Source organism: Myxocyprinus asiaticus, chromosome 2, assembly GCF_019703515.2.
Source record: "Myxocyprinus asiaticus isolate MX2 ecotype Aquarium Trade chromosome 2, UBuf_Myxa_2, whole genome shotgun sequence".
Taxonomy (NCBI): domain Eukaryota; kingdom Metazoa; phylum Chordata; class Actinopteri; order Cypriniformes; family Catostomidae; genus Myxocyprinus; species Myxocyprinus asiaticus.
The window spans coordinates 2,493,276-2,519,639 of NC_059345.1; the positions used below are offsets into that span (position 1 = coordinate 2,493,276).

General features: G+C 35.2%; 1 protein-coding gene across 1 annotated transcript; it reads right to left on the reverse strand.

The window, feature by feature from the left end:
- Positions 1-267: 267 nt before the first annotated feature.
- Positions 268-22,379, reverse strand: LOC127410428 (ubiquitin carboxyl-terminal hydrolase CYLD-like). Its single transcript, XM_051645689.1, has 16 exons — positions 22,266-22,379; positions 21,715-21,913; positions 21,111-21,386; positions 15,873-16,262; positions 11,843-11,948; positions 11,130-11,635; positions 9,179-9,344; positions 8,124-8,265; positions 7,654-7,776; positions 5,469-5,560; positions 3,886-3,949; positions 3,089-3,290; positions 2,857-2,965; positions 1,114-1,232; positions 810-1,017; positions 268-631 (listed from the first exon to the last, which is right to left on the reverse strand). The coding sequence occupies exons 2-16, from the start codon at positions 21,892-21,894 to the stop codon at positions 447-449; spliced, it is 2,868 nt and encodes a 955-aa protein (XP_051501649.1). The 5' UTR covers positions 21,895-21,913; positions 22,266-22,379; the 3' UTR covers positions 268-446.
- Between the last annotated feature and the right edge of the window lie 3,985 nt (positions 22,380-26,364).

The following is a 26,364-nucleotide window of genomic DNA, read 5'->3' on the forward strand; positions in this document are numbered from 1 at the left end:
TGATCCTAACTGACCTAAGACAGGGAATGTTTTCTACGATTAAATGTCAGAAATTGTGAAAAACTGAGTTTAAATGTATTTGGCTAAGGTGTATGTAAACTTCTGACTTCAACTGTATATATATATATGTATGTATAGTAACGTGTATTTATATAAATGTAAATAAAACTGAAATATTACATACAGCTATTATTAAAAACAAGAAAACATTTAAATGAGTATTATTGATTATTAGAGTGTTGAATGTCGTCAAACGACGGCTCAGACAAGAAAACAACACAAGCACAAATATACAGTTTATGTTTCTTTTTATAAAAATGTATCTTTTACAATCAAATATATTTACAATCAAATACTATTTTCGTATATTGCATTGTGAAATATAGTCAAGCAAAAAAAAAAAAAACTGATATGAATGTAGACTGTGCAAAAATATTAAAAGTGTGTTATTTGTACAAGCTCAGTTCAGGAGAGTGATAAAGGCACATATATGCATCACACAGTAATCGTCGTACGGGGTCTCTGAGAGACGTGGTGTCGAGTCGAGAGATCTCGTCTACAGTCAGACTCAAGTAACGGCCCACCTCAGGACACGCCCTCACCTGCGGGACATTAAAGCCATTCTCTCCTCCTGAAAAAAAAAAAACACACAAACAACAATTATCAGGTGTGAATTTAGAAGAATTTATCAGTGTACTTTATTCCAAAGAAAAAAGAAAGGTTTGTCTTCGTAATCTTTCACCAGTATAAACTGCTCTGGTATTTAATGTCACATCCAGCCCTGTAGTTAAACTGTAATAACCTCTCACCCTCTCTGTCGGCCATACTGTCGAAGAACAGCCAGTCTGTGTGGAGCGGTCCGTGTTTGACAAAGCTCACGTAGTGACTCGTCTCGATGCACGTCACAGCGAACAGATCCATGCACTGACGGGCCCTGTGAACCGGCCCCTCCCAATTACCCAGAGGCACTCTGATGTGTGCAGGTTTGTGTTTCTGTCGTTTCTTGTGTGTGTGAACCTGACAGAGAGAGACAAGTGCCATGAATATAGTGTGTGTGTGTGAGTGAACAGTCGTCACGTCTGGTGTACCGTGCACTAGCATGTGGTTGTTCACCTGTGTGTTACAGGTGTTACAGTACTGCGTCATCTGTCCCGGTGTGATGTCATCATCCTCATAACACTGAACACACTCCCACTGCGCCAGTGACTGACAGATACTGCACTGACGCACAGCTGCACACACACACACACAGATGAATGAATGAGAGAAAATGGATTAAAAAAAACTATTAAAATAAATAAAAAAGTTTATAAATATAAACTTTAATACATGTATATTACCAATTTATTATGAAACAATAAATTAACAAAAATAATAATTAATAAATAATAATAATAATTAATAATGTAATAATGAATAAATTAAAGCTTATAAATAATAAAAATATTAAATTTGTATGAAATGTACAATACAAATGTATGTTAAATAAATACAAATATTTATATTAAATATATTGTATTACATGTATATTATAAATAATGAATACATTAATAAAAGAACTACTAAATAATGTAATAAATAATGGATGATAATGAATAAATACAAGTATAAATATTAAATTTGTATGAAATTTACAATACAAATGTATGATAAATTAAATATTAAATATAAATATTGTATTACATGTATAATATAAATCATGAATATAATAATGAACAAATGAATAAAAGTATGACTGGACATTTTTTAAATAAATAATGTAATAAATAACTGATTACAATGAATAAATAAACAAAAGTAAAAATATTACATTTGTATGCAATTTACAATACAAATGTATGATAAATAAATAAATGAATAAAATTGATTAAATAAATATTTTTATGTATAGTATAAAGAAATAATGAATATAATAATGAATAACTGACAAAATGAATGATTGGAAATTTTATTAATGAATAATGTAATAAATAATGGATATTGAATATGTAATAAACAATAATAAAAAATAAATAAAAAATAATTTGTATAAATATAAATGTGTATGAAATTTATCATAAAAAAGTATTTTAAATATAAATAAACATTAAAATGCATAAATATAAATATGTTTATTAGATGTATATTATAAATAATGAATATGATCCTAAATAAAACGATGACAATGATAATAAATTAATAAACGAAATAATGAATTATTATGAATAAATAATAATAGTAAAAAAAATACAAATATTTGTATGAAATGTATCATATATATATATATATGATATGTATAATAAAGTAAATTAATTAATTAATAAAACAATGATTGAATATTGTATTTATGAATAATGTAATAAATAATGGATATTGAATATATAGTAAAAACAATAAATAATAATACAAAAAAATATATAAAACAAATTTGTATGACATTTATCATAAAAAAAGTATTTTAAATATAAATAAACATTAAAATGCATAAATATAAATATTTATTACATTTATATTAAAAATAATAATGATGATACTAAATAAAAGGATGCTTGATTGATAATAATAAATTAATAAACTAAATAATGAATTATTATAAATATTGATAACAAATAAAAATATTAATAAAAATAAATGTATAAATATTTCTATGAAACGTATCATATAAATATATAAAATATACATTAAAATGCATAAATATTTGTATTACCTGTATAAATAATGAATGTTACTGAATACTAAAATAATAATGAAATAATAAATGATAAATAATTTATAAAAATAATAATAATATTATCTTAATAAATAAGTAGATAAATAAGCAGTAGATAAAACAGATAATTATATAAGCAGAGAAACTAAAGAGTGAAGAGTTCTTACTGTCATCCAGTAGGTCAGTGATGTCGAGGGATGTTGAGGGCAGAATGGCATCAAACATCTTGAAGTCTTTACCGAATCGAGGCATGAGGAGCGGCAGGCAGGACGGTGCCTGTAGAACACAAGAAAACCGTATGAAGAACTGTACAATTAATATGACAAGCACTCTTGAAACGCTCTTGTCCAGTCAGATTAAAGGATCAGAACTAACTGTTGTGTTATTATGGGATGTCACCTCTGTGAGTTTGAGTCCAGAGTGCATGAAGGAAGATTCCAGTAACACTTGAACGCTGGACACTCGCATGACACCCGTGACTGGAGACAAGAGCGCGATCGGAGAGAGAGATGGAGACAGAGGAGAGATGAGGGGAGATGATGAGACAGATGGAGGAAAAAGCTGATAAATGAAACACTCCTGCGGCTCCTGACTCGATGACCTACAACACACACACACACACATACACAACACACACACAACACACACACACACACACACACACAACACACACACACAACACACACACACAACACACAACACACACACAACACACACACACGTTTAATAAAAGATTCTGCAAAGAATGAATGTATTTTTGATAGATCACTCTAGGAATTTATAGATATTACAGATTCATTTTCTGTTAATTATTTTTAATAATAATTAGGGCTGTCGATTTAACGAGTTAATTTAGTGGGATTAATTATCTAAAACATAACATTTTTAAAATAATTATGCAAATAAATACAATATTTTCCAACCATCGGAAAAAAATCCAAAATAATATACAAAATAAGCAGGTGTATATATATATATACTGTATATGGCCGGGTCAAAGGCCATGTATATACAGTATTTACTTCAATTAATTCATCTGATAATCAACTAAAAATATCTGATAGCCTTAACAATAAATATTATTATTATTATAATTATTATTTTCAACAGACAAGCCGAAATATAATTCAAGTTTATTAATGCTTTGGCAATGTGAGGCTTGATTGCTTGTTGAAGATATAAATGAGAGTGTTGACCTGATCTTCAGAAGAGGCTCCACCCGGAGAAGCAGGAAAAGCTGGTTGAGGAATTCCTCAGGATCTGAAAACACACACTGATGTTCATCTCGCTATATAACCGAGGACAGAACATCGACTTCAATTGTTTTTGTATAAAGCTTATTATAATGACTAACCCAAACCCTACAAGAAACAAAAACATTATGTCTTTGAGGACATTTAGATTTAGCTCAACCCTCACAAAAAACTTTCTGCATTTTTATATTTTCTATAAAACATCATTTAGTATGTCTTTTTAAGTGATTTAAATACACTAGAAATATCCTCTTAAACCACATTTATAGCATAATACCCTTGTAATTACCAGTTTATAACCTAAAAAAAAGTCCTCAAACCACTTAAACTCACACAACATACACACTCATTCACTCACAAACACACACAAACACACACACACACACAAACGCACATATACACTCACACACACATATACACACAAACTCACACTCAAACATACACACACACACACACAAACACAAATACACACACAAACACAAATACACACACACAAACGCACTCACACAGACACACACACACACGCACACGCACAAACGTACTCACTCACACACAAACACACACACTCACACACACACACACGCACAAACGCACTCACACACACACAAACTCACACTCAAACATACACACACACAGACGCACGCACACAGACGCACGCACACAGACGCACGCACACAGACGCACGCACACAAACGCACTCACACACACAAACGCACTCACACACACAAACGCACTCACACACACTCAAACATACACACACACAGACGCACTCACACAGACGCACTCACACAGACGCACTCACACAGACGCACTCACACAGACGCACTCACACAGACACACAGACGCACTCACACAGACACACAGACGCACTTACACAGACACACAGACGCACTCACACAGACGCACGCACACAGACGCACGCACACAGACGCACGCACACAGACGCACGCACACAGACGCACTCACACACACAAACGCACTCACACACACAAACGCACTCACACACACACATACACACACAAACTCACACTCACACAGACACACTCACACAGACACACTCACACAGACACACTCACACAGACACACTCACACAGACACACTCACACAGACACACTCACACAGACACACAGACACACTCACACACAGACACACTCACACAGACACACTCACACAGACACACTCACACACTCACACAGACACACAGACACACTCACACACTCACACACTCACACAGACACACTCACACAGACACACTCACACAGACACACTCACACAGACACACTCACACAGACACACTCACACAGACACACAGACACACTCACACAGACACACTCACACAGACACACTCACACAGACACACTCACACACTCACACACTCACACAGACACACTCACACACTCACACACTCACACAGACACACTCACACAGACACACTCACACAGACACACTCACACAAACACACTCACACAAACACACGCACACAAACACACGCACACAAACACACGCACACAAACACACGCACACACCTTTCTCCTCGTTCGTAAATCCAGCATCTGCAGTTTCAGCTTTGAGAAGTTTGCGTAATGCCATCGTTTTACTGGCACACACATACCCAAACCTGCGAAACACATCACAATATACACACATTATCACTACACAAACATCGCAACATACTCACACATATGTGACAAATATAATCAGTATTATTATTATTATTATTATTATTATTATTATCTAATAGAGACGCACATTATATCGGCAGCTGATATATTGTTGCCCAATAACCAAAAAATCAAAATATTCATATTTGCGCCGATAGTGTTACAGCCGAGATATATATATATATATATATATTGTTTTACCACCAGGGCTTGACTATAGCTTTTTGGCTCACCGGCCACTGTGATAGTGGTATTTCAAAGTCAATCGCCACTCATCGTTTTTACTAGCCAAAATCCTCCGCCTCACAAAAAGTGATAAAGGTAACTGGAGACTGTAATGGCATGCATTTGTTTGGACATTTTATTTGAACAAGAATAAAATAAAGTTCAGCAGGACACAGACCTAATGATTTAATCCAGCTTTAGAATATCTGAAGGTAAACATGAGCAGTTAGAACAGGAGTAGCGCAGAACAAGGGGAAAACTTTGTCAATAATTTGCCCATTTGTCCATGGAAGTCCAGATTGTAATCCCTCTAACCAATCTCAACTGTTTACCATTGTTGTTTCATTTTTTTAACAGGGGCATTTGAAATAAGGCCGTAAGCACAGACCATGAATGGCTCCTCATTACTGTGCTCAGGATAATGTAGATAAACAGTATTTGTTATGAAAACCTAATAGCCTAAACAGGTTTAGAAACTTTAACTACAACTTTCACCATTAATAATTCCATGGACTACAAAAGGAGATGTTAGGTATTAAACTCAGTCACCGTTCACTTTCATTGCAACTTTTCATGACTTTTTCTTTTTTCCAATGATGGAAGAAAGTTTTATGGGTTATATTTGGATCAAGATAAAGGTGAGTGAATGATGACAGAATAAGTTTTATTAATTCACCCTAATCTATTTATAACGCATCTCTACCAGTTCCCAGTTCGTGTTACTGCAGTTAAAACGTTTTAGTTTGGATGATGAGGTGTATTTTAAAAACGTTGTAATCGATGTTGATGCATGGCATACCGTTGTCTCTTTACCTCGTCAGTTTATGAGGTTCGACTTCCTCAATATAGCGTGTTAAAGTAGAAGTTTCTCAGTACAATTCAAATGCAACACATACGTTTTGTGGTCTCCTCTGGCTGCCGCAATATCGGGTAAAGCTCGACTGTTTCACGCAAGTTTCGCTTTGCGCTGTGACTGTCCCAGAGCTCTGGCTATATCTCTGGAGCACGCTGATGTGCGCTGCTGCATTCATGCGAAATCACGCTTCACTCGCCATGCACAGAAGAGCGAGTAAGTTATGAGAGGCATATTCAGTGCTTATAAGGTGCTTAATGCGGGATAAATACAATTAAATGTGCTTCGGCCGGACCTGGGTAGCTCAGTGTGTATTGACGTTGACTATCACCCCTGGAGTCGTGAGTTCGAATCCAGGGTGTGCTGAGTGACTCCAGCCAGTTCTCCTAAGCAACCAAATTGGCCCGGTTGCTAGGGAGGGTAGAGTCACATGGGGTAACCTCCTCGTGGTCGCTATAATGTGGTTCTCTCTCTCGGTGGGGTGCGTGGTGAGTTGTGAGTGGATGCCGTGGAGAATAGTGTGAAGCCTCCACACGCGCTAGGTCTCCATGGTAACGCGCTCAACAAGCCACGTGATAAGATGCGCGGATTGACAGTTTCAGATGTGGAGGTAACTGAGATTCGTCCTCCGCCACCCGGATTGAGGCGAGTCACTACGCCACCACGAGGACTTAGAGCGCATTGGGAATACCAAATTGTGGAGAAAAGGGGAGAAAATTCTAGTAATACGAACGTGACATCTGCAGTCTAAATGTGAAATTGAGCGTCTCATAGAAAATACTCATAGATATAATACCAGTATATCAAACCATGTGTATGTATAATCATAACCCCCTGCAGATAAAGTCATCTGAAAATTTTCCAGGTTTCGGGAAATGAAGTTGCGTTATGGACGTGACAAAAATGGACATTCCTTATGAGACAGCCAATGACGCAGAGGTACAATATTATCTAATGGGCCCGCTGACATACCTGCGTAGAGGGTTGACAATCTCACAGCGCAGAAGATCCTGGGCACTTTGACTGTGCGGGTTGTTCTGAGGTCCAGTGGGCCAAAACAACAGCCAATCAAAAGAGCTGCAGCACGAGAACATACTGAGAGAGACATGACGATTAATAACAATAAAAAACCACAATACTGACACTATGACAACACAGAGCATGTTTATGAGTTGTTAAAATGTTCACTGAATGAAGTAACAATACAAGTACAACATGTTATGTAATCAGATAACTGTTTGCATGTTACAAGTCAGATGTTACTTTTTGAATTTACAGCATTCCATCAAATGAGTAACGTAACGAATGTTACTTTGTTGCTTCTTTTTTCCCCACAAAAAGCAACAATGTAACGTAATTAGCTTCTTTTTTGAGGCGTAACGCAGCATTGAAAAGTGTTTTTACTCAGACCAGTGAATCTACACTGAGAGTGCTGTATGTACCTGAAGAGAGAAGCGTCCAGATAGCAGGAGTTCAGGTGACCCTGAATGCCTTTCTTAAAGCCCTCGTACAACAGACGGGCATCCAGACCCAACACTGGAGGAGTGTTCTCATCAACACGCTTACTGCTCCAGTTAGCAAACGCTGAAACACATGCAACATTAACATTATACTTGATTACACTCTGTGAATCTTATGAAACCTGGTAAGAACACATCCAGCTCTAATTTCACCCCAAAATGAAAAGAGAATAGAAATTACACTGTGCTTAAAGAAAATGACACCTATTTTGAAAACAAAATGAGTTTTTGCATTGTGACATAATTTTCATTGCAATCAATTAATCATTGTTAATTATCGTTACTAATCAACACACTGCAAAAATAATTTTCTTAATTAGTATTTTTGTCTTGTTTTCCAGTAAAAACATCTAAATATTTTTAAAACAAGATATATTTACTTGACAAGCAAAATGGCGTAAGATAGTAAGTTAGTTAGTTAAACAAAATTAAGTGAACTTTATTATGCTTAAAACAAGAAAACAAATCTGCCAATGGGGTAAGAAAAATTAACTTGTTTTCCCTTTGAATTAATTTTATTTTCCGTACCCTACTGGCAAACAGTGTTTTCTTGTTTTAAGCATAAAGTTCATTAAATCTAGTTAGATTTCTCTGAAAACAAGACAAAAATACTAATTAAGAAAATGAGTTTTTGCAGTGCAGTGATTCTCATTAGATTTTCATGAAATGTAGTATTTATTTTACTGCATAACAGTACAGTCGTACAGTAACATAATGATATATTTTTTTATTTAAATGAGCATAAATTAAAGGCAGTATAGTAAATACTAGCACAGTGTATAAATTCTTTCCAGTCTGAATATATTTTTCCAGTTTACAGTCATGAGAATGTGACAAATGTGACCTGGAAATGTTTTATAGATATTCATTCACACACAATTTGGTGCAATGTTGACAAACTTGCATTTATAATCTTAAAATGTATATTATATATAAAATAAATAACATGCATGGAAGCAGACATGTGGATTGCAAACCTATCGAGTTGCAACGGTCCACTTGATTAATGGGCATTTCCGGCGCAGGAAATCTGGAGTCGTGTCTACAGTTCCGTAGTTTGACGAACAGCCCTTTGTTGGCAGGGCACCGGAAGTGACGATCACCAAGGTAACTGCCATCTGTGGCGGCTGACAACTCCTGGTCCTAAACAAAAACGAGTTCCCACTGTCAATAATTCACTTTTTGAATGTTTATTTATTTGGATTTACCACCAAATTACCAACAGTTAGTATGATACTTTACACACACTGAACGGCACTTGTGTTTGTCGAAGATGCATCGCAAAAGAAGTTTGTTCTGGGGGTGAAAGGCAATTTAGCAGCTATGAGAAATGTTATCGCATGCAAACATATATTTTTAAATGGCGTTAATGCATTTATTTCGATTTGATTCTGTTCTGTGGGATTTTTACATAATAAGCACGCAAATATGCAAATTATACATAATCAAATAGCAGTTTACTTCTGCAGATTGTGTTCATGCCAACTGCGAATCAACCGTGTCTGGAAAACTGCTTTCACAACAAGCAAACAAACTGAACTCTGATGTCAAATGGACTCGGGTCGCACCAAAAGCTCATTTAAAAACCCCTTTATTTATTCCTACTCGAGTAAAACTTTTATACTTTTGTTTTATTTGTTACTTGAAACCTACAGTACAGTTTCATTACACTAAGCAAGATGTTACTAACTAACTGTTACTAATAATCCTTATTCAGTATTTTTTCTTGATTTAATAAGTAGAAATATTCTTAAACATTCATAAAACAAGAAACATTTACTTAATTTTAAAAAGACTTGTTTTCGGAGAACATATCTTGGATTAAGTTAATAAAGTCTAGTTAAATTAAATAATTAGAGATGACCGATAAATCGGTTTTAACGATTAATCGGTGCCGATAGTTGCTTTTTGGAACAATCGGTTATCGATATAATTGTGGTGATGGGGGCGTGGTCGAGCGACATCTGTAGAGAGTGAGGCACAGAGAGTGAGTACGGTAAGGGTTGACACCTGTGGGAAATCACCTCTAACAGCTGTTTTGTGTTTGCAGTGAAAGCGGAGAGGGATTTCAAAGGGCAATCCAGACCGCTAGAGGAGAGAGAAAGAGTTGCACGGAGCAGTGTGTTGAAACTGGGAAGCATTTTGAAGTTTGTGTGGGAAATAAAAACACATGTTGAATTGTTACCCATCCCCCGCTTCCTCCTTGAGAGTGTTGAAAGAACCTTGTCACAATAATCTATGCCGATAGTTTATTTTTACTTCTCCGTGTTCCTCTGAAAATTATGTTTTTCAGGGCATGCAAAGAAAAATGCAACTATGTAGAAACATCCCTCGTCAGCACATACATTGTGTCTCCAACTTCATACATTGTGAATAATAATAATAATAGGTTATAAAAAAGCTTAATTTGGTAAATATTCAATATAGAGCATTGTAACCAAGTCTACGTCATTTCAAAATAAGAGTCCCTGGTATGTTTCAGGCTTGTTTAGTGTTAAAAGTCCCACGTTATGCACCCAAATCTTCATTTTTTGTGATTATTATTGGGATTTTGGTTGAGAAATAAACTACCTCTGGGATTTTATTCATTTTGGACTCTGATGACTAAGAAAATGTTGTAGCATTCAATGAATCCATTTTAAAACCTGTCGGCCGATAGTCTTTTCCAATACCTTAGTTATCGGTGTCAGCAAAATCCACTATCGGTCAACCTCTAAAAACAATTGCATAAAATATAATTTTTTTTTTCTTTTTAAATAAAAAAATATTATAATATTATAACATACATTAAATATAAAATAAATTATATTTATTTTATTTTTTTCTTATTTTAAGCCTAAACCTCAATACATTTAAAACCACATACCAAACAAAACTACTTCATCAGAAACATGTCATGGAAATATTTTTTTCCACATATTCATGTACCAGCTCAATTCCGGCGACCGGTTCTGGGATCCCACTGATTTGTCCAATCCAGCGAATCACTCCAAAAAGGGGCGGGTCATTCACCTCCACCATAGAGCCCACCTCTAACCATGTGTCAAGCTCCGCCCTTTGCTCAGCAATTGGTGGAGTGGGTAAGTTGTGAAATCCATTAGAGCAGCGTGAATCGTCAGAGGGTGGTGACATGGGCAGGACCTGTGGCTTATTGGGCGGGACAACTGGGGGTTTCAGGGCAGGTTTGGGCGTGGTCAGAGGAGGAGGTTTCAAAGCAACTTTAGGGGCAGGGTTAGTAGAAGGTTGGAGGGCTTTTTTAGCTGTGACTAGCATGGCTGCCTGGACAGGCGGTCTGTTTGTTGATGTTACTGACTGTGAGGGGTCTTTGTTGTGAGTGGGTGATGGTGGCTGTGGGGCGGTTTTATTGGAGGGGGGTGGTTTGGGAAGCAGTTTGGGATTGTTTACTGGTGGAGGGGATCGTTCCGATCTAGTTTCTGTAGAAAAAGACAAAAGGTATGTGTAGATTATAAAAGCCATTAAAGCCATTGTTTGTAAAGGTATAATTCACCAAAATTCTGTCATATCCTCACCCTCATATTGTTCAAAATCTTAACAAAAAAGACTTGAAAGCACATAGTGACCTTTATACAAACTATCACTGTAAAGCTCTGGATTGTTAAAAAGATGTGAGCAGTTGTTACCTGCAGTTACTTTGGACAGGGGTAGTAAAGCACCAAGTCCAGATGACGGGATGGAACACAGTTTAATATTTTTATAGTATCCATCCCACGATCCAACTGGATGGTCCTAATCGCACACGCAAACAAACACAATAAAAATCTTACAGGTGTGAATAAAGTTCAACTTTACAGAAGAGTTGTAACAATACCAAACTTTTAGTAGTCGATACCAATATTACCACTGAAATTTCACAATTCTGGATCTCAAATTTTGATATCACAGAAAAAAAACTAATAAGCATTTTTAAAACATACAATTAAAATAGTAGTATAAAACGGTATTTGGTGCATAATGTTATTTATCAACGTCAAGATTTTAGGTTAAAATGTATATAAATGTATAAAGGAAAGTGTATATTTTATAACTAGGGGCCGCCAAGGGGGTGCTAGGGGGTTCGCAAAAAATTCAGAGAAAAAAAGACGTCGACATTATTTAACATTCTCACCATTTCATTCTGAAATCATAAGAATTATTGTGACTATTTTATGTTTTTGACAGTTATAGTTTTAAACAGTAAGAAATAAAAGCAAAGATTCACATAATTTCAAATATTATGAAAAAAAAACATTACCTATTTGTAAGTAATTTGTGTTTGTTTGTACACTATTATCTTCAAAGCTGTTTGTAAACAATAGTTATTGTGAAAAGCACTATACAAATACTTTTGAATTGAAAAAAAAAATTATATTTGGGTTTAAACATCTTATATTACTATAATAGAAAAAAGACACATTGTCAACTTAAGTATTTTTTTTAAGTAAAATGGCACTATAAAAGCCAATCATTTAATTTTGCCAACATCATGTCTTTATAATATTATGTTTAATTTAGTTTTTTTACACAGGGGTGTCACCATTTTTAATCACCCTTTTGCCTTCATTAGTTCATTTTAAATAGCCATATAGTGTGACAAATGAATTTTTAAAAGCAAGAATATTCCATTTCATAAAATTATAATTATATGAGAATAATTTTATGAAATGGAATATTCTTGCTTTTAAATCAACAATCTTTTCCTTTTCCTTTAAAGTTTACTCTGTTGCTTATTGTATATGTTAAATACCAATTAAACTGTGGAGTTTGGGCCCTGTTGTTATTTTTCAAAATTAATATTTTGAAAATGAAATATGTACCAAGTCCCGGATAGTTTACAGCATTAGCTGAAACAGAATTTCCTTCATATGTAGGCAAAATAGACATTAAAACTAAAATATACTCAATCAGAATAAAATCAAAATGAATAAGAATAGAATAAAATAGTATTAAATCTGAATAAAATCAAATCAGGAGCTTGTGAATCAGAATTGAATCAAAACCTAAAGAAGTCAATCAAATCAAAAGCTTTTGAATCTGAATCAAATCAAATCATAGAGAAAACAGAATCAAATCAAATCAGGAGCTTGTGAATCAGAATTGAATCAAATCGTATAGAAATCAGAGTCAAATCAAAAGCCTGTGAATCAGAATCAAATCAAATCATATAGAAATTAGAATCAAATCAAACTGAGAGCTTGTGAATCAGAATTGAATCAAATTGTACAGAAATCAGAATCAAATCAAGAGCTTGTGAATCAAAATTGAATCAAATTGTATAGAAATCAGAATCAAATCAAGAGCTTGTGAGTTATAACCAAATCAAATTGTATAGATATCAGAATCAAAATCAAATTAGGAGCTTGTGAACCAGAATCGAATAAAATTGTATAGAAATCAGAGTCAAATCAAAAGCCTGTGAATCAGAATCAAATCAAGAGCTTGTGAATCAAAATTGAATCAAATCATACAGAAATCAGAATCAAATCAAGAGCTTGTGAGTTATAACCAAATCAAACTGTATAGATATCAGAATCAAAATCAAATTAGGAGCTTGTGAACCAGAATTGAATAAAATTGTATAGAAATCAGAGTCAAATCAAAAGCCTGTGAATCAGAATCAAATCAAATCATATAGAAATTAGAATCAAATCAAACTGAGAGCTTGTGAATCAGAACTGAATCAAATCGTACAGAAATCAGAATCAAATCAAGAGCTTGTGAATCAAAATTGAATCAAATCGTACAGAAATCAGAATCAAATCAAGAGCTTGCGAGTTAGAACCAAATCAAATCTTATCGAAATCAAAATAGAATCAGGACCTTGTGAATCAGAATAGAATCAAAGCGTATAGAAATCAGAATCAAATCAAATCAAGAGCCTGTTATTCATAATCGCATCAAATCTCAGATATCAGAATCAAATCAAGAGCTTGTGAATCAAAATTGAATCAAATCGTACAGAAATCAGAATCAAATCAAGAGCTTGTGAATCAAAATTGAATCAAATCGTACAGAAATCAGAATCAAATCAAGAGCTTGTGAATCAAAATTGAATCAAATCGTACAGAAATCAGAATCAAATCAAGAGCTTGCGAGTTAGAACCAAATCAAATCGTATCGAAATCAAAATAGAATCAGGACCTTGTGAATCAGAATAGAATCAAAGCGTATAGAAATCAGAATCAAATCTAATCAAGAGCCTGTTATTCATAATCGCATCAAATCTCAGATATCAGAATCAAATCGAGAGCCTGTGAATCAAAATCAAATCATATAGAAATCGGAATCAAATCAAAAGTTTGTGAGTTAGAATCGAATCAGAATGTATAGAAATTAGAATAAAATCAAATCATATAAAAACCAGAATCAAATCGAGAACTTGTGAATCAAAATCGAATCAAATTATATAGAAATAAGAATCAAATCAAATCATGAGCTTGTGAACCAGAATCGAATGAAATCGTATAGAATTCAGATTCAAATAAAAGCAGGAGCTTGTAAATCAGAATAAGTCAAAGTCATTTTTATTTGTATTGCGCTTTTTTCAAAAAGCACATCGTTTCAAAGCAGCTTTATAGGAAATAATGCATTAAAAAATAAAAATGAAACTGTAATATCTATAAAGTCTTAGAGTGATTGTGTAGTTTGATTAAATATGATTGTAAATTGTGTATAGGAAGTAATTAAATAATAATTATATTTAGACCCCCAGTGAGCAAGCTGAAGGCGACTGTGACAAGGAACACAAAACTCCATAAGATGTTGATTAATGGAGAAAAATAATCTTGAGAGAAACCAGACTCACTGTGGGGGCCAGTTCCCCTCTGACTAAACAACATGAATAATGACAATATTAGTTATTTGTGTAGAGTGCAAGTCAAGGTTTCAAATCAATCATACAATAAAATCATATAGAAATCAGAGTCAAATGAAAACAGGAGCTTGTGAATCAGAATGTAATCAAATCTGTGGCGGCAGGGGCGTGGTCGAGCGTTCGTCTGGAGAGGGTCCTCAGCCAGTTGGACGGCCCCCTCCAGAGATGGCGGGGAGAAATCCTCACTGATCAGGGCACTACGTTCATGTCACGTACACCAATCGAACTATACGAATTGATGGGTATTAAATCGATCCGCTCCAGTGTTTACCACCCACAGACAGACGGGTTGGTGGAATGGTTTAATAAAACCCTGAAAAATATGATTCGTAAGTTTGTACATGAGGATGCTAGAAATTGGGATAAGTTGCTCGATCCCGTTATTCACAGCTCGAGAGGTCCCACAAGCCTCCAGAGGGTTTTCCCCATTCGAGCTGCTGTTAGAATCAAATCAAAACCTTGTGATTTAGAATCGAATGAAATCTTATAGAAATCAACCAAATCAAAGAACTTGTGAATCCAAATCAAATCAAATCATATAGAAATGAGACTCAAATCAAATTGAGAGCTGAATCAAATCGGGAAGTATGGATCAATACCCAGCCCTATGTTTTAGATGGAGTACTGCATGTCACACCGCAGGAAATTTCTCATTTCTAAAACAATTTTCACGTGTACAGAACTGTGAAATTTAATTAGTATTAGTATCGTCTACTGAAATCTGAATGTGATAAGCCTAGATTCAACAGCTTCACACATTTACAATAAGTCAATTTGAGTTTGCAATATTGAACACTCACCAGTAAAACTCCCACATACACGCCGGAGGAGGTCCGACCTGGCAGGGGCCCGCAGAACTGTACAGTCCCGCGGTGGATCGACTCATCCTGTGTGAAACAGACTCGCTGTCCGACGGCGAATGGAGGTGGAGAGCAGGGAGCCGGGTTTGAATCGGCAGAGCGTGACAGGATGTTCACTGGAGTCTGGTTGTGGGTTTGGTTTATGTTATTAGATGGTGTTTGGTTTGGTTGGTGTGGATGGCGATCTTGGTCACCTGAACTACCACCTCTTGATGATCGAGGGAGGGTAAGCTCATTGGCAGCGAGGATGAGGCCGCAGGAATCTGGACAAGTGAACAACTGATGCCCTTTATAGTTGCCATTAGATTTGCCCCTGCCTGCTGCCCATCCCTAAAACAGACAGAAGAGTGGTATCAGTGAAATAATCTTCTACTCCAGTATATGCGTTTGTGAAAAAAAAAAAAAAGCTGCCTACTAAGGTCACGTCCTCACTAGGGTGTTTCTATAACTTCAGGCATTTTCATGTTCCAGGGGTTGATTTTTATTAAAACAAACTAATGAGGGTCACATTAAAACATTTTTATTGGGTGTCATTTCAAGATGTAATTTTGTCAAATTATGCATAAAGTGTGAAAATATTATTTGACTGTGTGTATTTAGGATACATAAAATGTTCGTTACGAAATTAACCTTAAAAAAACATTAAAAATGTCATTTCCTCCAGCGCCATTTCCACTGCAGAACTCTATTAAAAACAAGACAGAATTTGAGATGTGCTGGAAATGACACTGTGGTGGGAATTTTCATGACAAAAATGAATTCATTTCTTTTCTTTTCACTGAGCTTGTTACAGTGCATTCTGGGACTGACTTCTCCATGAAGGATACATGTAATAATGTCTTAATTTCACTAAAACGATGTATCATAGAAGGCAACATAATTCTGCTAAAAAGCCATTTTGGAACAGTCTTCATTTTCAGTGTCATGTCTTAAATTATAAGTTAATATTTTATTAATATTGACAAATCTAGCATGAATACAGGATGGTTTCAAACCATGTTGACAAAATGATCATATTTTGCATATCACACATGTATCAAATGCAGTGGCTTAACTTTTGCTAGTTACTAACATGACCTACATAAAATAAGGAGAATTATCTAAATATTACAAAACATTTCTTTACAATTTGGGTTTTTGCACAGACACCATATAAAATAATAGGACTATTAATATATATATATATATATATATACACATCCAGGCACAAGAACAATTTTTACCCTCAGGCCATTTTCCTCATAAACAATTAAACTGCCTTCAGGACTCGCTTATCGTGCAATAATGTAAACACAAATCTCATGTTCATATGTAAATTCACATACAGTGTTTAACCCTCAGGGGTCGACAGACGTGCCGGCGCATCCTGCTGGATTTTTTACGCATAACAGCGGAAACAACTTAAAATACTCTGTCATTTTTGGGCATACAGATAAGTGTTAGACATCATTAGAAACTATAAAGGGTCTACTTTTATTTGTGTACACTCACAATAACAAGAAAACCTTGTGCTTTTGTAAAATAAAGAAAATAAACAGGGTGCGCTTTCAGCCGTCTCTGTCTCCGCGAGCATCTTTCTGAAACACGTCACAAAAATGAAGTGAAACTCAGCGAATACTTATCACACAAACATGAAACATATGTCTAAAGAAAGCTTAAAATGTCTAAATGTAAAAACAAATATTCTCCTGCAATGTAATCTGTATGAAACAAAGCGATGTACAGTTTCTCCTGGCTCAGCTAATTATCCCTAATGTGATCACATCCACCAGTAGAGCGCGCTATTCATACGATAATGTGCTGAGACGATCAATGCAAATGGTAAACGCCCACAACAATGCCTTAAAAAACATCAAGTTCATTCACTTTCCTGCGCATTTGGAAGATGGCACGCTACACAGGTGAGGAAGCTCTTGGATAGTGACGAAGAGTTCACATTTTCCTCAGAAGAAGAGCGGGAATCCGACGAGGAACGTTTGCATTTTGAAGCGCGACTTGATCCAGCCGAGGATACAATTCCAGATGAGTAAGTCATTTAGTTTTACTTACATTAGTTGACATGCTATTTTATATAAACATGGACATATTTTACTAGTTGGGCTATTTCCAGACTTGCCAGCCAGTATTCAGAGTATTGAAATTTGAAATATGTCCTAATAGGCAAGTTTTAGTTACTTTTATATGTTGTTTCAGCTAAAGCAGGTATTTTAATTGTATGCTGTATGATATAAATATGATATATAATATGATATAAAAATAATATGAATGTTTAGATTATATTTTAACCAGTGTTTATGCTGCCTCATTATCATCAATGAAGCTTGTGCTTTCAAATATCTGTTTGGGTGTAAATGTGTAAAATGTGCTGTAAATATGCCCATATTTGAAAATCAGCATATTAGAATGATTTCTGAAGGATCATGTGACTCTGAAGACTGCAGTAATGATGCTGAAAATTCAGCTTTGATCACAGGAATAAATTGCATTTTACAATATATTCAAATAGAAAACAGTTATTTTAAATTGTACAAATATTTCATAATATCACTGTTCTTGCTGTATTCTGGATCAAATAAATGCAGCCTTGGTGAGCAGAAGAAACTTCTTTTAAAAACATTACAAAATCTTACAGATCTATAAACTTTTAAACGGTAGTGTAGGTCTAAAGTTTTTAAATAAAGTTTTTATGTAAAGAAAATGTATAGTCAGATTACTTCTTTTAACTTAAACTTGATTTTGTGAATAAGCTACAAACAATACATTCAATCATTAAGTCTCCTCACATTCATTCTCTCTCAGGGGAGGGGTCTTTGTCTCCTCAGGTGTGAATCACATCAATATTCATGATCATCCACGCCTCCTCGCATATGGCCTTTCTAACACTAAAAGTGTCTTACAAGTCTTGTGAACAAATGTTTAGTATGTGTTATATGGCCTTATTTCAGTGACTTAACATTTTTGTTTTTTCAAAAACCCTGCATAAATGTTATTATTTAAAAATTAACAATTTAAATGAAAACTATGTGACCCTCAGTGTCTCTTTTAAAACTTGCTTCAAGCTTGTAAAGGAATTATTCAAGAGCCAGCAATTAAATAGAGAACAGAGTAAACACTGCTTTACATTTTTCAGCAACAGTGGCAATTTAACATTTAAAAAAATTATAATATAAAAACATTAAAAAAGGTAATTTAATGCAAAATTAAAGTACTTGAATATTTGACACACTTTACTGTGTGACAGATCTAAATTAATACTGATTTGATGCAGTAAGAATGCCTAAATGCCTATAACAGACAGCATGCAGCTTATATACTGTGTGTGTGTATATATATATATATATATATATATATATATATATATATATATATATATATTAGGGGTGTAATGGTACATGTATTTGTCCCGAACCGTCACGGTACTGATGTCACAGTTCGGTGCATGCAGTCAGACGAAGAATACATCTGAGTCAGTCACAGGCGATCCAATCCAGAAGGGGGCGCGTGCGGTAATGCAACACTGGCTGTCTCGTTTGGAAGGATGTGTCCTCTGGAGGTCGCATTTGTCGGCCGCATACGTCAGAGGCTGTCTCATTTCATTTTATTTTTGGGAATGCAAAAAAGGTTAACAATTGTATAAATGTAAGTGCATATACATAAAAGACATTGACAATAGATAAAAAATAAGAAAAAGAAAGACAAAAAAAAAAAGACAAAAAAAAAAAAGGAAACGAGACAGCCTCGATGACGTATGCGGCTGACAAATGCGACCTCCGGAGGACGCATACTTCCAAACGAGCCACAGCCACTGTTTGCTAACCACCACAACAGGAAAAAGAGCAGAAGAAGAGACCATCTATGCACCAACCCAAAACAAGAATGGCTTCTCCTAATGCACAAGTTTTTGTACTTTTATAATACAAGAGATGCTTTTCAGTTTTGTAGCTGATTGTGACCAAATACCTTTAGTTTTTTTTTTATCAACCCTACAAAAAAATATGGCCTATGCAAGAGTGCATTCTGTTTACTGCTTAATACACTAAAAGAGGGGGAACTAAATGCCACTAGGTGGAACACTACTGTCTGTTCAAAATAAATGCAAAGAAACCTAGCATTTGGGATTTGTTGCTTTTTCCTGTTGTACCGAACTCGTATCGAACCGTGACCCCAAAACCGAGGTACGTACCGAATCGTGACTTCTGTGTACCGTTACACCCCTAATATATATATATATATATACACACATACATACACACACACATTACTGTGCAAAAGTTTTAGGCACATAAGATGTTTCACAAAAGCATTTGTCTTAAGATAGGTATGTATATCTACAGCTTTAGTGAGTCAGTAGGAAATATAAATGTTAGACTCCCAAACATTACTTTTGCAAATAGAAAAGATTAGAATAGAAGAACAGGGAGCCCTGCAACAGATGTCATGGCCCCCACTGAACATCATGTCAGTCTGTGATTACATAAAGAGACAGAAGTAATTGAGACAGCCGAAATAGACAGAAGAACTGTGGTGAATTATCCAAGAAGCTTGAACATCCTATCTGCCAACAACCAAGAAGAACTTTGTCCAGGTGTATCTAGGAGAATTGGGGCTGTTTTAAAGGCAAAGTTGGTCACGCCGAATATTGATTTAGCTTTTTTATGTTTACTGGACTTTGTATATGACATTAAGTGATAAATGAAAACTATTTATTTCATTATTTTTGAAGACATCCTCACTATGCAACATTTTTCCCAAGTGCCTAAAACTTTTGCACAGTACTATATAATATATATATATATATGTGAAGAATTCAATGGAGCTTTTGTGAAATATGGAGTGCTGACTCTGATATTGCTTGAATTTTGAAAGTTTGCCTTAATATCTGATGTTTTTCACAAAAAGTAGGGACAGAATTGTAAAACCTTATGAAACTAAAATTAACCTATTTCTACTGTCAGGACATAGCCTAGTAAAAATCTTTCTTTCATATTTGCATATTATTTTTTAAGGTTTAATACATATTCAGCAATCTATGTGAAGTACTAAGTTATGGTAAATGGCAAATTTGCGTTTAGAACATTTCTAGTGATCATATCCTAGTAATTTTAACTTGGAGTGAAATGTTGCCTTTTAAAACGAATGAAAATGGTCAGTCCATTTAATCGCCGTCTCCTGACTTACCTTTAGCTGAACGCCAAAATAAACGGCAGAACTTCCTCTCGTCAAGGGACCGCGGTAACGAAGCTCCGCCTCTGCGAGCTCTCCCGATTGGTTCCAGAACACCAACACCTCTGAGCCCAGCGGTAAAGCAGCCAATCGGTGCAAGCGCTGCGGTCTGGACAGGAGTTTGATACGGATGTCAAGATCCAGGACAGGTTCAAGAAGACCAGCGAGATCAGCAGGTACATCACTGAGCACCTGTTTGTCAATCTTCACCACAGATCCATTATCAATCACCTGGGAAAAACAAAAATGAGTTTGATGTTCTATAAAAACATTCCTATCTTTCAGAATCTAATATGTAAAAGAGCAGCAAACCACAACTTACATTTCAGTCTTTCTCCTCACACACTAAGCTATCTTATGGCTTCAAAAGATTTTAAATTTTACATATGCACAACAAGTCTGCTTTTATGGCGGACCAATTTATTTATTTATAATATTGGCAGACTTTGGTCCTCCATAGCTTTCTTCTTTTGCGTTCCATGAGAGAAAGAAAGTCAGTTTTGGAAAATGAGAGTGAGTAAATGATGACAGAATTTGTGAATGTGTGTTCTTCTCTTACTTTCACCCACAGGTAATCTCCTCGTCCAGCCCTATCGCCTCCTCCCTCCTGTTCTTGGCATAGTTGCCCCCTCTGCAGGCGAATGGTTCCTTCCAGGTGGTCCTGCACTTTATAGTCGGAAGCAACCACGTACATTTTCTGGGGGCGTCGCCTCCTATTGTGATGCGCGCCGCCGGACATGATCGGAACACCTCGAAACCTGCGTCAATACACAACTAAACTTACTTAACGAACAAAATAATAACATTAGATATATTTCCTATATGTTCCATTAAAACACGACATACTAACGGAAATAATGCATTTTACTTGACGCACTGGATAAAATAAAATAATTCTATAACCTAGTTATTAACCAGAAAAGCTAAGTTTGAGTGTTATTCGCTTTTAATGTACGCAAAAAAACAAAGTGCACAAGCTCAAAGTGTGCCAGAGGCATTTCCTGCTTTATAAACCTGAATAGCAACTGCTGGCGATTTGAAATAGGTTTTAACATCGCTTTGAAAATAAACACACAGAAATACACAACAACCAAACGGAATTTAACTTACCGACAATGTCATCACCTTGGTTTAAAGTGCGATACTTTATCGCTCCGAGTCCGAAAACACAATTATGCCTCACTTTTACCAAAGCAGGAAGCGAGATGATGGACAGCCGCGCCGACCAATCAGATGCGAGAAAAGTTTGACCAGCGAAGAGTCAGAACGCTGGGTGGGCGGGGCTTCGTGGGTGTGCGGGCGGGGCTTGGTTCTGAGGGAAATTCCACTGTTGGTTTTTATTTTGGAAATGAACAAATCACTTGTTTTCGACTGATACTATGTTCATCTTCCGAGAAGTCCACTTATCTGAGATTAGATATATAATCCTTCATGATACCATCTGAAGTGATAAATATTTCTAAAATATCTACTTAAAGTGCACCTTTTCATTTTAAATGTTGGTTTATGTTCTTGTCAGTTATACTTTCCTCGTCACATCGATGTTGAAAGTGGAAAGACAACAAACAGCTGCTTTTTATGAAACATTTTATATACATGGACATTAATTAAATATACACACTGTTAAGTACATAAACAAATATTTAGTTAATAAATTAGAATATCCATACACAAGTGAAGAAAATAGTACAAAAAATGAAATATTCTTAAGTTAATGAACCTTGGAAATTTATAAAAGCTGAAAACTTTGTACATTACAAAAAAAATAAAAATAATAAAAATAGAGTAGGCTAACTATTAAGGTAAGACTCAAAAACGTGATAAAAACTGTAAACCTCATTTGAATCTTCCTCGTTTTTTTATTTTATATATAAGTGCTTGAATTAGCTGAGTTTAGTTAAGTGCTAGTTAAGTCCGTTTTTGTGAGATTTTCTTGTATGCATTTGGCAGATGCTTTATCCAAAGTGACTTATATTGCATTCAAGGTGTATGTTTATCAATGTGGGATTCGAACCCACAACCTTAGTGCTAGCGCCATGCTTTGCTAGTTGAGCTACAGGAAAGTAAGTATAAGGTAAATGTGTGACTGGCACTAAAGTGTTAGATTATGGTTTGAGGACTCTGTATCGATGAAGTATGTGGTCAGTTCCCCTTTGCCCTTGACGCTAATCACTCCTCTCAGAGTTACGCCGTAGCCCAGAGTTTGCCTACTGCTGCTGTTTCATCCGTCACCTGAAGGGGGCAGCAAACAACACACATGTGACAGTGTCGAATAGTAATATTGCACTGAATTCTTCATTTTTGGTATATGGTACTCCAAGGTACTAAAGTGATATCATAATTTTACAATGGAGCTAGGTCCAAAAACCCCAGGGTGATACCATGGTACTTTTGGTACTTTTTTATTACTGCCCAATTTTACTGCCCACCCAGAGATATACGTATATGACCAAAAAAACATCTCTGAGCTGGAGTGGGGCCTGTAGCACCATAAAACAGGGTCCACATTTTTTTTTTGTCACACCTATCAATGAGTGGTGAATTAAAACCCCTGAAAGTGGGGCGCTATATCGCAAAGAAAGTTTACACATTAAAACGTTAACATCTCCGCATAAGTAAGGCATATGAGGTGTCATTTGAAAGCTTAGAATCTGAACTTTTCAGAGATAACCATAAATTCTGCATTTATGCTACTTAAAATAACAAAATAAGGACTCAAAACATTGGCGTTGAAAACTAGCGCCCCCTAGAGGAAATGGGGTAGAAATATTTATATGAAAATAAAAGTTCTTCACATAGCATATAAATGGTCAACTCATATATCAAATGGAAGCTCTCATTCTCAGGAATGTGATTGTTCAGTTTATTTTGTTGTCCTAATACCACAGTTTGAAAGATTTTCAAAAGAATCACAAAGTGAAATATGATTTCTGTAAGTCATCAAATACAAATGTCTCTTTTATGCTCCATTAACTGCTGCTGTAAGCCCCAAATAGCCTGCTTTTACCTTATGAAGTTTTCTTAAAAAATTTGCCATTGTTTACTTGTCTGTGATCTTGCTTGGCTGAATAATCCAATGTTATATCTTAGATGTCCAGAACAAAATATGCCATAAAGAAGGAAAAGCATGCAAAACAAATCATCAGAAAAATATGTTTTCAGCTACGGATTAAATGTTATACATCGCAAAGGGGCCGATCTCAGCTTTCTAATGACACCTAGATTGAGCTTCTAGTCCACTCAGAGGCCGAGATATTCAATGAAATAATGAGGGTGGTGCTTGAACAGAAAATTAGACTGAATGTCAAAGGACAAGCACATCTGTGAGGGATAAAATGCATCAGATCTTTATATTGTGATGAAATGTGATAGAGACAAAAATATATTTTCTAGTGCTTGCTGCCATCTAGGTGAATAAAATTAGACTTTTTAAAGTGAGGTAGAGTGAACAGAACCAGAATTACATGTTTACAAAGTTAGGACTTTTTTTGTTTTTGTTTATCCAAAAAAAAACAAAAACTTTAGCATAAGATTATAAACATATACAATGTTGATTTCTGAATAATTAGAGTCTTTTTTATTTGGGGGGTTATCTAAAAATTAGACCAATTTTTTACAATTAGTCCACAGTATGTGTAAATTGTGAGCTTTACATTTGAGTGTGAAGGGGTTAACTGGCCATGAAAGTCTATTTTTAATTTCATTTAAAATATGTATTTTGTTATCCCTATGGTGAAGTATCATATGGGCTAGAGGCTGAAGGATAGTAGGTTTTGCTGATACCGATAACTACCGATTAATCGGTCCATCGTTTTTAAAATCAATTTATTGAATGTCTTTCCTTACTGTGATGGGGCACAGACATATAGGTCCAGAATGAGTAAAATCCCAGATGTGTGTTTGTTGTGCAACAAAAATCCCAATAATAAGAAGACAAAATTTGGATTTGGTGCATAACGTGGGACTTTTAATTCTTACAATCATCTATAATGTATTACAATAGAATCCCTATAAAGTAAATATTTTCATATGGGCTAAAAAATACTGTATGAGCAGTAATTAATATACAGGACCATGGTTTATCCCTGAACACAAACAATTCATTAAGAGATCATACTCGTAATATCACATCTTTAATCCTAATTTATGTTAGATGACTAGATGTACAGATGAATAGATATGTAGAACGATCAACTATAATTCTTGGGTCATATGTCAAGTCAAAGTGAAAAATGTCATGTGGTGTGACCATGTAGACACAAATTTATAAATAAACAATTCAAGGTCTCATTAAAAGCTGAAATTCTTTATAAAATAAGATTAATATTTGAAAAAAATAAAATAATAAATAAATAAAAATCGTCCACCAAATCAAAGTAATGTGGTGCAATCAGGATGTAGGCACTGTAGCCATTCGGTTGTCATGTGGCAAAAAAAAAAAAAAAAAAAAAATGAAGTGAAGTGATGAAACATTATTTAGTCAAATCATTAAATATCAATATTTTGATATTTTTATGAAAAGGCACATTTTGTTCTGATCACATGGAGTAACACAGAGAAAACTTCCAACCCTAACTTTAAAAATATGTTTGAAGACTTTTTTTTTGATGAATGATTAAGTTGTGTACACACATTGGCGGACAAAGGACAACTGACTCTAACAAGGACAGAAAGAGATGTGGAAGACCAGATGTGCAACTAAACAAGAGGATAAGTACATCAGAGTCTCTAGTTTGAGAAATAGACGCCTCACATGTCCTCAGCTGACAGCTTCATTGAATTCTACCCGCTCAACACCAGTTTCATGTACAACAGTAAAGAGAAGACTCAGGGGTGCAGGCCTTATGGGAAGAATTGCAAAGAAAAAGCCAGAAAATCAAAAAGAAAAGGTTAGAGTGGGCAAAGAAACACAGACATTGGTCAACAGATAATTGGAAAAGAGTGTTATGGATCTTAACCCCATTGAGCTTTTGTGGGATCAGCTAGACTGTAAGGTGCGTGAGAAGTGCCCGACAAGACAGACACATCTATGGCAAGTGCTACAGGAAGTGTGGGGTGAAATGTCACCTGAGTATCTGGACAAACTGACAGCTAGAATGCCAAGGAGGATTTTTTGATGAGAACACTTTGAATTTTTCAAATTGTAATAGTAATTATTCACGTTATTAATGTCCTGACTATACATTGTGATCAGTTGAATGCCACTTTG

Excerpts from the sequence above, each read along its gene's own strand:
- LOC127410428 (XM_051645689.1), bottom strand. The coding sequence starts at position 21,894 with ATGTCCGGCGGCGCGCATCACAATAGGAGGCGACGCCCCCAGAAAATG. Across the intron at positions 16,263-21,110 it reads ATTTTGGCGTTCAGCTAAAG|GGATGGGCAGCAGGCAGGGG; the intron begins GTAAGTCAGGAG and ends TGTCTGTTTTAG. Across the intron at positions 8,266-9,178 it reads GGACCGTTGCAACTCGATAG|CGTTTGCTAACTGGAGCAGT; the intron begins GTTTGCAATCCA and ends CATGTGTTTCAG.